Here is a 14,092-nt window from a genome sequence, read left to right on the forward strand (position 1 = left end):
TTGTCCGGTACCTAATATTGAATAGCTGCATATGCTTGTTGCGTTTTAAAGCATGGATCGAAAGAAAAATAAGCTTGGCTTTTTGCATACAAATATGTTCGTTTGATGAGAAAAGCCATATCTCTAGTTTTGCTTACACTTCATACTCTGCAGCATACATCGTCTCTCTTTATTCGATCTTGGATCTTCAGTCTTATGACAAACAAATGTAATGAATCACTATATATCCTTCACTGACATGGTCTACACTATATAAAGTCCCTCATTTGTATTGATCAGCATCAGTCGGCTGGTCATTTCTAATGGATTTCCAGAGTACACAACAAACTCGTTTGGATCCACAGCAGTAGCAAGGCCATAAATGTCTTGCACATTGGTCGTGATGAACCTGATAGAGTCTTCTTCACTAATTAGACCGCTATCTAATTCAGCAGAGGAAGGGGATGATGCAGCTAGCCATCCAGCTTCCCAAATCAGATTACGAGAGTAGCTGTTGTCAGGAATGCCTACTGCAATCTTGACGCCATGTTTGTGGAGCACATGTGCTGCTGTACCGTTCGTTAATGGCGCGCCTGTCAAGCAATGAATAGAATCAAAGTTGATGGGTGTGCACAAGACGGGACTGAGCACCACTGGGATGTCTGCTTCCTTTAGGAATTGAGCAACGAGATAGGACTCGGTGCCGCCGTGAATTACAATACGAGCCTTGGGGAGATCTTCTCTCTTGAGTGTAACAAGAGAGGCAATTTCATCCTTGTTATGAGTCGTAATGATAGTAGGAATTTCACCTCTGGCAGCTTGGCCATAATAATTGTTGTTTGCCATGTTGTCTGTCAACAGTTGACGAATGTAATTAATTTGACTGGAGACTGTAGGAAAGCTGTCAGATTTGAATTCATGGCCAATTTGCATATGAAGTGCAACAGCCTTGGATAACAGAGCACCTTTATGCAGCACTATCAATAATGGAATTAGCATGAATACTCATCAGTGGCATCCTTGACTTACGAGACTCGGCATGTGTCTTGAAAGCAGCAGAAACACCAATGACAATGTTTTTAGACATAGGAGCAGTGATTACAGACAGGATGCCTCCTTTATAAGCTGCTTCTAATTGATGTGTACCAAGCTTAATGCCATCGACAGCTCGAAGGAGGTCCTTGGGGTTATCGTTTCGGATAGCAGGCGCATTTCCATCACCCGTCATGGGCTCAAAGAACATCTCAATCAATCCAAGGCTAGATCCTACACCGACGAATCCAGGGAGAACATACCCACCTTGAAGGTCATACACCAGCATGTCTGTTGAAGTGGATGCACAGTGAGAGCCAGTGCATATAATGGTGCCATTCTCAACAACCAGATTCAAAGGTCCCTTGACAAGTGTGTTATTCAGGAATGAGTATCCAGCATTTTTCAGCACAAAGCTTTTAGCCCTATCCATTCTCTTTGGCACTGTTTGCACGCTATGCTTTTTAGTAGCCTGTTGAGCATTCTCAGCAGGTTCAATGGGACGCTCATCAAACAGAGGTACACCATCCACAAGCACCTGCAAAGGCACAGCAGCCAAGGCAAGAGGCTCACAATCCCAGATGACAATATCTGCGTCATATCCAACTTTGAGAGACCCGATACGATGACCCAAGCCCATGGCATTAGCAGGAGTAGACGTAACAGCTCTGAGGGCTTCTTGTGGAGGCAAGCCGTAATGCGTGGCTTTAGCTGCCTCAAACATCAAGCGCTGTGAATTGAGAACAGGATGATCACTCTTGAGTGCTAAAGGAACACCTGCCTCATACAAAATTTTGGGAGCTTCAGGGATCGATTGGTACGTCTCTTTGGTGTATCCCCAATTGTCAGCAAAGGTAGCAATGGTGATGTTATTTGTGGCACGACGCAGAATTTCTGGGACACGATAGGCGTCCAAGGCATGATGGAAAGCACTGATGGTAAAGTTGAATTCCAGTGAATGGCGGATTAAGGCTTCGATATCGTAAGTTTCATAGCAATGAATATTGAGCAAAACCTGGCCTCGTAAGAGTGCAACCAATGATTCCAAATCGATGTCTTCCGGAAACACCGTGTCCACCCGACCATGCTGAGCATTATGACACCAGTCATCTTGTTGGCGCATGAGCGCTTGGGCCTTGGTTAGCTCCTTGCGCAGCATATACGCCATGCCGAGACGTGTAGAGGGTTGCATGTGTAAAAGACTGCCATAGATGCGCTGTATTCACGTCAGTGACATGCTGCAATAAAATCTTATGGGTCTATTACCTTGGGATTCTCACCACACGCCATCTTCATCCAACGCCACTCTGTATCCTCAGTGTTGTTGGCTTGCACAAGCATATCCTCGTTACTGACAGTAGATCGAGGACGCAGCTTGAAGGCATAAGCTTCACCACCAATGACATTGGCAGACCCAGGCAAAGCTAAGACTGATGTGATGCCACCAGAGGCAACAATGCGAATAGCGTTATCGGAGGGATTGAATCCATCGAGTATACGTACGTAGGGCGTAATAGGGTTTGGCATCTCATTGGCATCTATAGAGGAGGTATATCGTGGCCAGCCATCGACACCTATATGACTAGGCACAGATGAGTCAATGCTCATAGCAGCAGTATGAGTATATATACCTGTGCATATCTACTAAACCAGGACTGACAATGTGTCCAGCAACATCTATCACTTTCACGCCTTGAGTGCCATCCACTTGGATACCCTTTTCCACTTGCCGAATAACACCATTCTCAATATAAACATCCACATTTTCCAGCACTTGTCCTTGGCCATCCCAAACGACTGCATTTTTCAAGAGGATAGGTTCCTGGGTAGGATCAGCACGGGGATTGTACGAACGATCTTTGCTAGGCAAATTGGCTCCCTTCTTTTGGCGAGTCTGGATGGCTTCACATTTGGCACGGCCAGCTTCTAATGTTGAAAAAGAGATGGCATTGTGAAACTGTTTGGATGGTGATGTGTCTGGCAAGAAGGAGTATACTAGAGACATTGTCAGCAAAGCAGCTATTGAGAATAATACAAGAGCCGAGTGTAGGTTTTTGCGTATGCTGTGATCTACTCGTTTGATTATTGACCCATCTGGATTGCCATGAATGATCGGCGCAAAGTTGCTTTGCTTTACAGGCATGATTAAACAATTGTCGCTATGGTGAGGTGCAAGCAAAAAGAGATGCATTTATAGCTGTCAACCGCTTTGCTTGCTTTTACTTGGATTTCTCTGAGGGACTGCTGCCAGAGATTGGGATTGCTATCCATTACTTTCATGCTGAGAAAGACAATGATCTCGCCAGTCAGCAGCCACCAAAAAAACAGATGAAAACTCCGTTTCATGTCTGTTCCAGATTGGCCAAATCTTAATGGTTTTCAACTCGATTGAACTATTTTGCCAGATTCGACTATATAAAATATGATGCTCATCCTATGCCTCCTTAAGCTTTCTTAGAGTGCTTTTTAAGGCGCATCCAATGGCACCAAGTAAGGTAGATGTTTTGAATAAACTTATTGAACAACTGCAGAAAATATGAAAAGAGGTTTTTGGCCAAAAAGTCGAAATTTTACATATCAGGGTCCCACAAAGATGATTTCAGGGAATGTGTTGTATCGATAGAAGCATTTTGATCTAATATATACCATAGTAAACTTTTTCATTATCAAGGCCAAAAAAACGATCGTTTAATTTTCAATGAAAACCATGAGGGGTACCTCATGCTTTTTGGTCGATTTTTGGCCATGTTTTTTTGGTCCCCAAAAAGTTGAGCAAAGGTGTCAAATAGTAACTGACAGATGAGAGCAATTGTTTGGTACTATTCTGACAATCTAAAACGGCCTTGAACGCGAGAAAACACAGCTCAAATGCGCCCAGATTTTGCTGTAGTAGGCACACTCTTGACTTAAAAAGGGATAATAACTGTATGATACTTGCCCGTATATGAAATAGCTACGTGTATATGGATGTAGAGCATCACATAAGAATCAGATCCACAAATAAGATAAAGGGCGTTTATGTGTAGGTGGAGGGTTATAATGATAATAGTAGTATTTTGGTAAGATGAGCGAGGGCAATCGGTAGCATGAGCTGCCGCTGCGCAAGTTGGTTCTCACCGAAGCGAAGCGTAGGTCAGGAAACTACCCAAAATGTCGAAAGGCTCGTATATGATAACAGGATTATGGCAATAGAGAAAGTTATCGAACGTTATCCAAGCCAAACGGTGATCTATTGGTTTATACTGCTCTCGTTTAATGTAGCTTTATCACAAGTTTTATATGCTTAGTGTTCAAGAAAGCAAATCAGCATGGGATGATTTGCTACCTGATGGTTATATCTACGTACAAAATCTTGCCGGGCTGGGGTAAACGAAGGCCAGGAACTGCGTTGGAATAAACAGCAAATTCCCCATCGACAGGGTACAAAACCTGCTGCATTTTTCTTGGAGCAGATAACACAATAGTCTCTGAGTACAACAAAAAGACAACAACGCACTGGTATTACCTGATAGAGAATCTGATTATATGTTTAATGTGAAACGAATGCAGCAGATCAAGCTGACTTTTTTTTTTTTTTTTTTTTTGTGTATGTACATGCACTCACAAGATTCAGTTGATGTTTATGTCTGTTTATAAAGGATGATCTACTTTGCCTCTCTGTATGTGTGCAAGGTACCTTACACGGGAGCCGTTATAATATCATCCCGGGATCGAATCCATAAATGCTAATAGAACAATGTGTACCTTGTACGCATACAAGATTCACTGCTCCGCTTGTATACATTAAAGAAGAACCTTATTTACATTTTGATTTCTCTTTTTTCTCTCTCTCTCTCTTTTTTTTTTTTTTTTTCATCTTTAGTATACTACCACTCGACTTGTACACATATTACAAGAAAAAATGAGCAGAAGAGATGACGACTATGACTACTTATTCAAAGGTAAGCCGAGGACAGAGAGGATGGTGCGATATCAAGTACTCAAAGCAACCGACATTGTTTTCCACATTACTAGTGGTTTTGATTGGTGATAGCAGTGTTGGTAAGACCAATCTTTTGGGGAGATTTACTCGAAATGAGTTTAATCTCGAGTCGAAAAGTACTATCGGCGTAGAATTTGCTACCAGGAGTGTAGAGGTGGACAACAAGGTGATAAAGGCTCAAATATGGGATACAGGTATGTTTTAATATGACAAGGAAGATTTAAAGGAGTGAGTTACACAGTTATAAATCACTTTTTCCATTTCCATCAGCCGGTCAAGAACGTTACAGAGCCATCACCAGCGCGTATGTTGTATAATGGAAGGGCCAATTTACATGTCATCTAACGGAATAGCCCATAGGTATTACCGCGGTGCAGTGGGTGCTCTGTTGGTATACGACATCTCCAAGCATTCTACCTTTGAAAGTGTGAGTCGTTGGCTGAAGGAGCTTCGAGATCACGCCGATGCCAACATTGTGATTATGCTTGTCGGCAACAAGAGTGATTTGAGACATTTGAGAGCAGTGCCCACAGAAGAGGCCAAACAATTTGCAAGTAAATATCGAGAGTGGTGAAGCATCATTATTCAGATGACTAATGGTTTCCATCCCTACATCATATGCATGAACAACAGCCGAAAATGGATTATCATTCATCGAGACATCAGCCCTGGATGCAACCAATGTAGAGCTTTCCTTTCAAAGAAATTTAACTGGTAAATTTTATAATTCTAATACGCATTGATAAAATGAAATTAATCATATGCGTCGAAATAGAAATCTATCGCATTGTATCCAACAAGGCATTGGAAACGTCCAATAATGCAATCAAGCCAACCGGAGGACAAACCATCCTTGTTTCTCAATCTCCTGATGAAAATCAGAAATCCTCTGGAGGATGTTGCTAAGTGTCCTTGATGGCATGTGAAAATGTAGAGCGCACATGTGATCCCCCCCTTTATGCCATGAATCTCTAAGCAATCGACCTATGTTCAGATCAACACGGTAAAAAAAACCAGATAACGCACTAAAAGAAATTAAGCTACTAAAATAAAACGCTATGTCCATCCATGATTGGATATGACCACACTTTTCCAATCAGCATCAACACGATTGTACCTGAAATCAGCCAACCAAAAGAGATTGCACTAAAACAAATTAATGAGAACCAACAGAACACACACCCCGCATTTGTGTGTGTGCTACCTTGTAGATTGTATAAATTTTTTATTTTTTAGATTTCTATAAAAAGCTTCTTTTTTCTCCTTTTTCTCTTCTCTCTCTCTCTCTCTCTCTCTCTCTCTCCTGTCTTGATTTGATTTGGGATCAATTAAGTCGAGGTTACATTTGATAAGCAAAGCAGTGAATTAAAATGACTACATCAGGTAAAAAAAAAAAAAAAAAAAAAAAAGGGTTTCTCTGTTTGGATCCCCCAATGTTTGGCTGTCTATCTTACTCTTCATTTCCTCCCCATTGTGTTACCAGAGCCCCAAATCTTCACTAGAAAAGAGTTTGAAAAGATCAACCAGGCTGTAAAGGATGGCGATTCAGACGCCAAAAAGTACATTGTCATTGATAATAAGCTGTACGATGTAACAGAATTCGTCGAGGACCATCCTGGTGGAGCCGCTGTCCTTTTGACTCATGTGGGAAAAGATGCATCAGGCAAGTAGATTGAAAGCGATTAGAAAATTTTTTATGAATGACTAACCAGGGCCACCATATAGATGTCTTCCACGCTATGCATCCTGATTCAGCCTACGAAGTATTGGCCAATTACTATGCCGGCGATCTGGAACCTGATACCAAGCCTGTCGATAAAAAGTCTGAAAACTCTGCCAATTTTGCCACTGAAATGCGTGATCTCCGTGATAAACTTAGAAAGGAAGGTTATTTCCATTCCAGTAAGCTCTTTTACGCATACAAGGTTTTGTCTACATTGGGTCTTTGTGCAGCTGGTCTTGCTCTTTTGTACGCCTATGGTCGCACATCTACATTGGCTGTTGTTGCCTCTGCCTTTATTGTTGGTATTTTTTGGCAGCAATGTGGTTGGTTGGCTCACGATTTTGGTCATCATCAATGCTTTGAGGACCGTTCCATCAATGATGTCTTGGTCATTTTCCTTGGTAACTTTTGTCAGGGTTTCTCCTTGTCATGGTAAGTTGTTCTGTGTGAATGGGGGAATTGAGAGAGCTGACAAAATGAGCTAGGTGGAAGAACAAGCACAACACCCATCATGCCAGCACCAACGTTCATGGCCAAGATCCCGATATCGATACCGCACCAGTTTTGTTGTGGGATGAATATGCATCAGCCGCCTACTATGGATCATTAGATGAAGAGCCCACCATGTTATCCCGTTTCATTGCCGAGAGTGTCTTGCCTTATCAAACACGTTATTACTTCTTTGTGCTTGGCTTCGCTCGTTTCTCTTGGGCATTGCAATCTCTTATCTACTCATTCAACCAGGGTGCTATCAACAAATCCGCTAAACTCAACCTCTATGAGCGTGCCTGTTTGATCTCTCATTGGATCATCTTCACCTACTGCACAATTGCATGGAACAGCAGTTTCTACAACATGGTTCTCTTCTTCCTGGTAAGTCAAGCTACTACCGGCTACACTTTGGCTCTGGTATTCGCTTTGAACCACAACGGTATGCCAGTGATCAGCGAGGAAAAGGCCGAAACTATGGAGTTCTTTGAGATCCAAGTAGTGACAGGTCGTGATGTTACTCTCACTCCTTTGGGTGATTGGTTTATGGGCGGTTTGAATTATCAAATTGAACACCATGTAAGTGTAAACACAAACAAAACGCATCCATTTAATTTAACTCGTCTTGTCTATCCAGGTCTTCCCTAACATGCCTCGCCATAATCTTCCCAAGGTCAAGCCCATGGTCAAGGCTCTCTGTCAAAAGTATGACATTTACTACCATGACACTGGTTTCTGGAAGGGCACAATGGAAGTATTAAAGACGCTAGATGTTGCTTCCAACATGTCATTACAATTAAGTAAGAAGGCTTTTTAAGTATATATAATTCTCCATTACAAAAACACCATCACCATCACCACCACCTACTCTAGATTTATATATATATTTATTATCGATACCACTTTACTTACAATTACTACAAAACCAAAAAAAAAAAGACACGCTGCTACAGTTTCATTCATCCCTTGCTTATCAAATAAATCACACATGTAAAAATAACACTGCCATGTGTAAATCACAATAAACGCATACCGTATCATTTGCCACATGGATCCACATGAGCATCTGCCCTGTTACTCGATATGTATAAAAGCCTACAAAACCACAATCGACTATATAAATACGCTCTCTTTCTTTCTCTCATCAAGCCATATTCCCGTCACCCCCTTACTCTCATTCAACTACACTCCAGTCCTTTGCCTATACCATGTTCAATCTTCAAGCACCCGTCATTCGCCAATTCATCCAGCACATTGTATCCCAATTTCAATCCTCATCCAGCACATATGGTTACTACAGCAGTTCGCTTAAGCAATCACCATCGCTACCGCTGCACTCGGCTCAAGACACACAAGATGACGACGAAGAAGACCACTTTCGATACGCACCCAGCTCCATCTATTCAGCAGATTCTTTTTGTGGTCAATCAATAACAACAACAAGCTCCGTGAGCAGCACTTTAGATTCCGTGTTTGAAAAGACCTATGTTTCATTTCCTGACTTTACACCATCCACCACTTCAAATAGAGCCTTGTTTACGCGACCTGAGGTGATGGCTGCAACCGCTACGCCCATATTCTACAACACTCCTCATTCAAAGCCTATCTGGATAGCTTAATAGGATGTCTTAATAAACTTGATTTTGTTCCATTTGATATGGTTCTTTATTTTATTAAATTAAAACACGTGGTGATATTCGTATACCAACTAGTCGGTTTTTTCAATGTTGAGCAAACTATGTTTATGTCATATCAGTTTGCAAGTACACCCTATTTTTGAATCACACACACACATATATATAGATATACTTACATAGTTGCTAGGAATGATGCCAATGGCACCATTGTTTTTGCGTGCTTGCCACCAATTGCCCTTTCTATCCACAATCTCTAGTATTTCCCCCTTTTCAAAGCTCAGTTCGTTTGGATCCTGCGCACTGGCATTGTCTGCAAACACAATACAGTCAACACTATGCACTATGTCATGGCCAATAGTACCTACATGCATGAAGTGCTTGCACCTTTTCTGTGTACTCAATGGGGCCCAAAGAAGGTTTTTGGATGGCTGCAATGGTATTTACCGAAGTGGTAGAATTGAGAGGATCTAGATTCCATCTATATTAGTCATGGTATTTACAGCAACACTGTAGCATCATTACGCACAAAGAGCTCTGTTTAATGTGGCACTGTTGGGCTGCGATTGTTTAGATTCATTGTTTAGCTTTTCAGAGTAAAATTCTGGTTCAAAGCCTTGTGCTGCGTGCTCTTGGTGGTGATGTGATAGTGGTGCTTGCTCTACATGGCCCAGTCTGCCAAAAAAGGTCGATTTATCACTACCCAGCACAAGAATCCACATGTACTGCACTGTCAGCAAGATGATGTATCCAGACACATAGGCTGTGGCTGGGATCTTTGGTATGTTGGATTTAGTGTATTGGATCACATAATCCACTTGAATCGTCAATAGTGGGATACTGGAAGCTAAAAATGCCATCATCTGCACAGCCCTCAGCTATTTCAGTATCGACTACGATGTCTGCACACATATTCTGTAGAAGCAATCACTTACAGCCATTCTGTACTGTGGCACTGTGCCTGACATGAACACCATCCAATGTCCCAGCGTAATGCAGAGTTGATATATCATGACCCACCATGCACCATTTAGCACTTTGAGCATGCACGCACCACCAAATGCTATGATCCAGCCACACTACAACAGCTTGTCCTTAGATCAATTGCAATCCGCTGTGCCATGCGGTACCTACCAGAGCTAATATGCTTGTAATCAATATGAGCGGCTTTTGCTTTAGTCTTGTAAACGACATGTTGGACATGATTCAGGTAGAAGTAAAAGAGAGAAGAAAGAAGAAAGAATGGCTGAAATATGAGGGAGGGGGTGTCAAGTTTTTTACATGCACATATACACATAGTGGTATTGGAAAAAGCTCGGAATTTTTGTTGTGTTTTTCACTTTAGTTTTTTCAATGCGATATGTATACAAATACAGGGTGAACATTCATCAATGCATCTGATTTCTAGGGATCTTTCAGACACTGTGAATTGCCACTGATGGTCTCTTGTAACAATGATGGCTCTTTTTTTTTTCGATCCGTAAGAGCCATATCCACTGTATGGCAATCCAACCGTCTATCTGTTACTGAATCGAGATTTGCAGGTTACGCTGTTTGGAGTCACATACTGTTATGAATGGCCGAATAAAATGTTGTGTGCATGCGTGGCAGTGCATTTCTTTATCTCATCTTGAACAAATGACAGCAATTCCTGCTAGTTTATTTGTCCAGTTCATACAACAGGGTCTGGAAAAGGGCTTCATCAACGGCATTACAAAGACATTAGATGGCGAGTACTACTGCAATGATCAGTACATAGAAACGTGCATTTCAGAACTCGTCGAGAAGAATGGCAAGTGTGTGTCTATCTGCGCTGCACACTTGAATACTGACAAATGGACTACGCACAGGCAAAATCAATGTCGAGAAACTAGCAGAGCACCTCTGTATCGAGCAATACAACGTGAAGCGAGTGATTCAGCACATATCCGCCGACAAACGATGGGCAGTCTGCGATGATTTGATATTGACTCAGTAAGATCAAGCACACAAAGATGGTTGTGTACATTCGGATTAAGATGGGCGACATACAGGGATTGTGTCGATGGTATCAAAAAAGATTTGAAATCGAAAATGGATGTATCTGGGTCCCTATCCATCATTGCACAAACGCAACAGATGAAGCTACCGTACAGCTTGTTGAAATCAGTACGTGGAAGAGCAGTGGCTAATCAACGTCAGTAACCGATAATGCAATTGTAGATCTTGGACGATACGATGACAGCAGATGGACAATACAGTCGATGTTCGCAGATCCCCGATGTCATTTTCACAAAGACATACATGGATGGCTGCCAAAAGAAGATTTTGGATGCGCTGAAATCATTTGAAGAGTAAGAGGTTCTCATAGCATTGTCTCTGAGAATGGAGTGGGCTAACCTGATGTGTCTCTGGACAGATCCTATTCTATGTTCAAACTCCAAAAGTCTCAAGATATCCAGGAAGACATGTTTTATAGTAAGGAATGACGGGTTGACGGTGTGTGTGATATGTTGCTCATACAACTATAGTGCTTTTGGAGCAAATTGTCAAGAATCCGAGCTTTGATCTGGGGTCACTCCGTGGAAAGAGAAACCGCGCGATTTTTGAGCCTAGTAGCTTCAAGAAAAGACAATTGTCCTTGATCAAATCCATATTTGAATCCAATGATTGCATTAGTAAGTTTAGCCTACCACCCTCTGGCAAGCTGAGAACAATTCCTCACCACATTCTTTAGGTTACAATAGCATTGAGAATTTGTATACGTTTTCGAGTCCTGCAGATTTGATTGCAGACAGCTATGATAAAGACTCGTTTTTGACTTTGAATTCATGCTTTATCAAAACGACGGTAAAGGACAAGGCGAAATCCATAATAGAGAGCATTCTGGAATACTGTGATGTGAATGTAAGGCTGCTGTCAAAGAAAGGAGCAGGGAAATGCTAACCTTGACGTGTGCTCATTCAGGATTTGCTGCCTGCTATATTGACATTTGAAGATGTGAACAAGGTGGTTGATATAATACTGTCCGAGATTAGCAGCACCATCAAACTGATTGACTTGGACGGAGGCTACGTGGTCAATGCGGCCTATGTGCAGAAACTGATTGCTGAATCAGACAACTATCTGAGGAATCTCTCTCGCACATTGAAGCAGAAATTGAGCAAAAACTATGCCGGCAACAGCATACATTTGAGTGACAACGATGTACGTAAGATGTATAATGCAAGATCTCAAGACTAATGCCACTGTTAGATCATCAAAGCGTTCGAGAGTCTTGGCTGTCCCCACACCATTGCTGAGAGACTGCTCCCATTCTCAAGAAGCGCCATGTTGACACAGTTCTCAGACATTTTGCAGACACCGTATATCGAGACAGAAGCCATTGTGTCTGGCGATGCGTGGATTTTAGAGCAAAAGACTCGCGCACTCAAGAAGCTTGAGAGCCTCAGACAGTCCATTTACTTTAACGATCAAGCAAAGAAGCTGTTTCAAGATGCTGCTGCACAAAAGAGCCTGGAGAAATACATCTTAAAGAACCGATGCACCGAGTTTCTCTTTCATCTGGTTATCTACCTGGTTTTGGATCAGTCTTACAACAAGGCAGAAGTGAATCAATCGACATCCCTGTGCATTAAATTGGAGGATATCGAAAACCAGAGCATTGTGGATGCCAAGCAGCAGCGATGTGTTATCTCTTACTTTATCAGAGAAAACGACCATAAATACGACAACACATACGTAGTTGAAATTGAGGAGATGCTAAAAAAGAAGAAGCTGGATCAATTCATTACATCTATCCTGATCAAAGACAAGCAGCACCTGTTCCGTGGTCAGTTACCATTAAGTTCTGAACAGATCAAGAAGACTGCAAATGAAATCACCAACAAGCAGCTCCATCATCAGTTGCAGCAGTTACCCATCTCTGCACAAACTGTACCGCAAATGCTTCACCTCGTGTCTTTGTTGATATTCCAAAAAGTGTTTCAATTACCTTTGTATGTTACAGGCAAATTTGTGCCCGTGATCTTGGATGAAATTCTACCACATCTGCCCAGCAAAGAACAGGATCTCCTCAACACTGTGCACCTGTCTATTATCAACAATCAGCGCCAGGAACACATGCAAGAGTATGAGAGTTTACACAGCCTTGGAATGAAATACAAGTTGATTTGAGAATTATCTATACATACACACACTACCCCTAATAAAAAACCTAACCTATCCAAAAATGACTTGGTTGGAGCACCTCTCTTTTTCCCTCTCTTTTTTTTTTCATCTTCTTTCCTTTGGTCTCTCTCTCTCTCTCTTTACCTTGTACAGTATGGACAAGCTACCAACAGAAGTAACCTTGCTTATATCAGCATACTTACCATTCGAAACCTACATTCAATACTCTCAAACATGTAGAGCAGTTCAACAAAGTCTGAGTTCATTCAATGTGATAAGCTACCTGAATAACCGCTTTAAATTCGGCCATGGCAACCACACAGGCGCCTTACTGCTGTTTGCGTTTCACAACATTCTCAAAGTGCCCGAGAGAATACGACTGATGATATTGGAGCACTTTATTGACGCTTATCAAAAGGACAATTCGTTTATTCGGGGTTGGTCTCTTATTCATGCAGTCATCTGTTCCAATCCTGGTAGATTCCTTGAATTACTGGAAAGAGATAGCAATCATGGAAAGAAGCTTGTAGGCCCAATGCCTCCATTTAACGAAAAGAAGAGAAAGCTGTTGATCCAGCAACAGCGTTTATTTGCAAAGAAGATTTACAATAGTATCATCGCCTCCAGTGTCCCGCATAAATGTTACCTTCGCTCTTCCAAAACATATCAAGCCATATTCACAAACCTGCTGCACTCAGGAGATTTAAGCACTACAGAACAGTGCTTGAGAATGCTGGGCCCACCACAGAATTCAGTGATACTGTCGGAAACTGACTATAACGAGCGGTTTCCTATCACAGATTACTCAGGAAACATCATTCTGAAGAGAAAAAGAAACATTTCGCAACAAGAGAAATACGACAATCCGAACCCAGTAGATCTTATTTGCAAGCAAGATCAGTATCTGACGTTCACGCCTGCGCAAATGCGATTATTAGCAAAGCAACTCTTGCAGTTTTATAGAGCCAAAATCACATTCTACCCAAGCAGCTACAACAGCAAATCTGCCAAGAGCAAGCAGCATCACGACGATACAACACAAGCAAAGCAACATCATTATTATCAGAGCCATTATCAACATCGAGATTTTATATAAATATATAG

The 14,092-nt window shown here is 41.8% G+C and overlaps 7 protein-coding genes across 7 annotated transcripts; 5 read left to right on the top strand and 2 right to left on the bottom strand.

Moving 5' to 3' along the window:
• Positions 1–243: 243 nt before the first annotated feature.
• On the bottom strand, positions 244–3,016 carry ATC70_000800 (uncharacterized protein; the record flags this gene model as incomplete). Its single annotated transcript, XM_064820209.1, has 4 exons — positions 244–956; positions 1,009–2,227; positions 2,278–2,593; positions 2,643–3,016. The coding sequence occupies 4 exons, from the start codon at positions 3,014–3,016 to the stop codon at positions 244–246; spliced, it is 2,622 nt and encodes an 873-aa protein (XP_064684129.1).
• Positions 3,017–4,912: 1,896 nt separating this feature from the next.
• On the top strand, positions 4,913–5,899 carry ATC70_000801 (uncharacterized protein; the record flags this gene model as incomplete). The annotated part of the gene is made up of 6 exons (XM_064820210.1): positions 4,913–4,952; positions 5,026–5,187; positions 5,264–5,297; positions 5,354–5,547; positions 5,627–5,707; positions 5,769–5,899. 6 exons carry the CDS (start codon positions 4,913–4,915, stop codon positions 5,897–5,899), a joined length of 642 nt encoding a protein of 213 aa, XP_064684130.1.
• A 464-nt stretch (positions 5,900–6,363) lies between these two features.
• Positions 6,364–8,022, top strand: ATC70_000802 (uncharacterized protein; the record flags this gene model as incomplete). Its single annotated transcript, XM_064820211.1, has 5 exons — positions 6,364–6,376; positions 6,477–6,656; positions 6,719–7,148; positions 7,202–7,784; positions 7,843–8,022. The coding sequence occupies 5 exons, from the start codon at positions 6,364–6,366 to the stop codon at positions 8,020–8,022; spliced, it is 1,386 nt and encodes a 461-aa protein (XP_064684131.1).
• A 391-nt stretch (positions 8,023–8,413) lies between these two features.
• On the top strand, positions 8,414–8,824 carry ATC70_000803 (uncharacterized protein; the record flags this gene model as incomplete). The annotated part of the gene is made up of 1 exon (XM_064820212.1): positions 8,414–8,824. The coding sequence occupies one exon, from the start codon at positions 8,414–8,416 to the stop codon at positions 8,822–8,824; it is 411 nt and encodes a 136-aa protein (XP_064684132.1).
• Positions 8,825–8,926: 102 nt separating this feature from the next.
• On the bottom strand, positions 8,927–10,033 carry ATC70_000804 (uncharacterized protein; the record flags this gene model as incomplete). Its single annotated transcript, XM_064820213.1, has 6 exons — positions 8,927–8,941; positions 9,019–9,152; positions 9,208–9,309; positions 9,369–9,702; positions 9,775–9,918; positions 9,974–10,033. The coding sequence occupies 6 exons, from the start codon at positions 10,031–10,033 to the stop codon at positions 8,927–8,929; spliced, it is 789 nt and encodes a 262-aa protein (XP_064684133.1).
• A 444-nt stretch (positions 10,034–10,477) lies between these two features.
• Positions 10,478–12,994, top strand: ATC70_000805 (uncharacterized protein; the record flags this gene model as incomplete). Its single annotated transcript, XM_064820214.1, has 9 exons — positions 10,478–10,631; positions 10,690–10,813; positions 10,873–10,987; positions 11,042–11,172; positions 11,238–11,296; positions 11,350–11,496; positions 11,556–11,725; positions 11,786–12,025; positions 12,074–12,994. 9 exons carry the CDS (start codon positions 10,478–10,480, stop codon positions 12,992–12,994), a joined length of 2,061 nt encoding a protein of 686 aa, XP_064684134.1.
• Positions 12,995–13,142: 148 nt separating this feature from the next.
• On the top strand, positions 13,143–14,084 carry ATC70_000806 (uncharacterized protein; the record flags this gene model as incomplete). The annotated part of the gene is made up of 1 exon (XM_064820215.1): positions 13,143–14,084. One exon carries the CDS (start codon positions 13,143–13,145, stop codon positions 14,082–14,084), a length of 942 nt encoding a protein of 313 aa, XP_064684135.1.
• Positions 14,085–14,092: the final 8 nt, after the last annotated feature.

This window comes from Mucor velutinosus (assembly GCF_035048745.1).
Source record: "Mucor velutinosus strain NIH1002 chromosome Unknown tig00000041, whole genome shotgun sequence".
Taxonomy (NCBI): domain Eukaryota; kingdom Fungi; phylum Mucoromycota; class Mucoromycetes; order Mucorales; family Mucoraceae; genus Mucor; species Mucor velutinosus.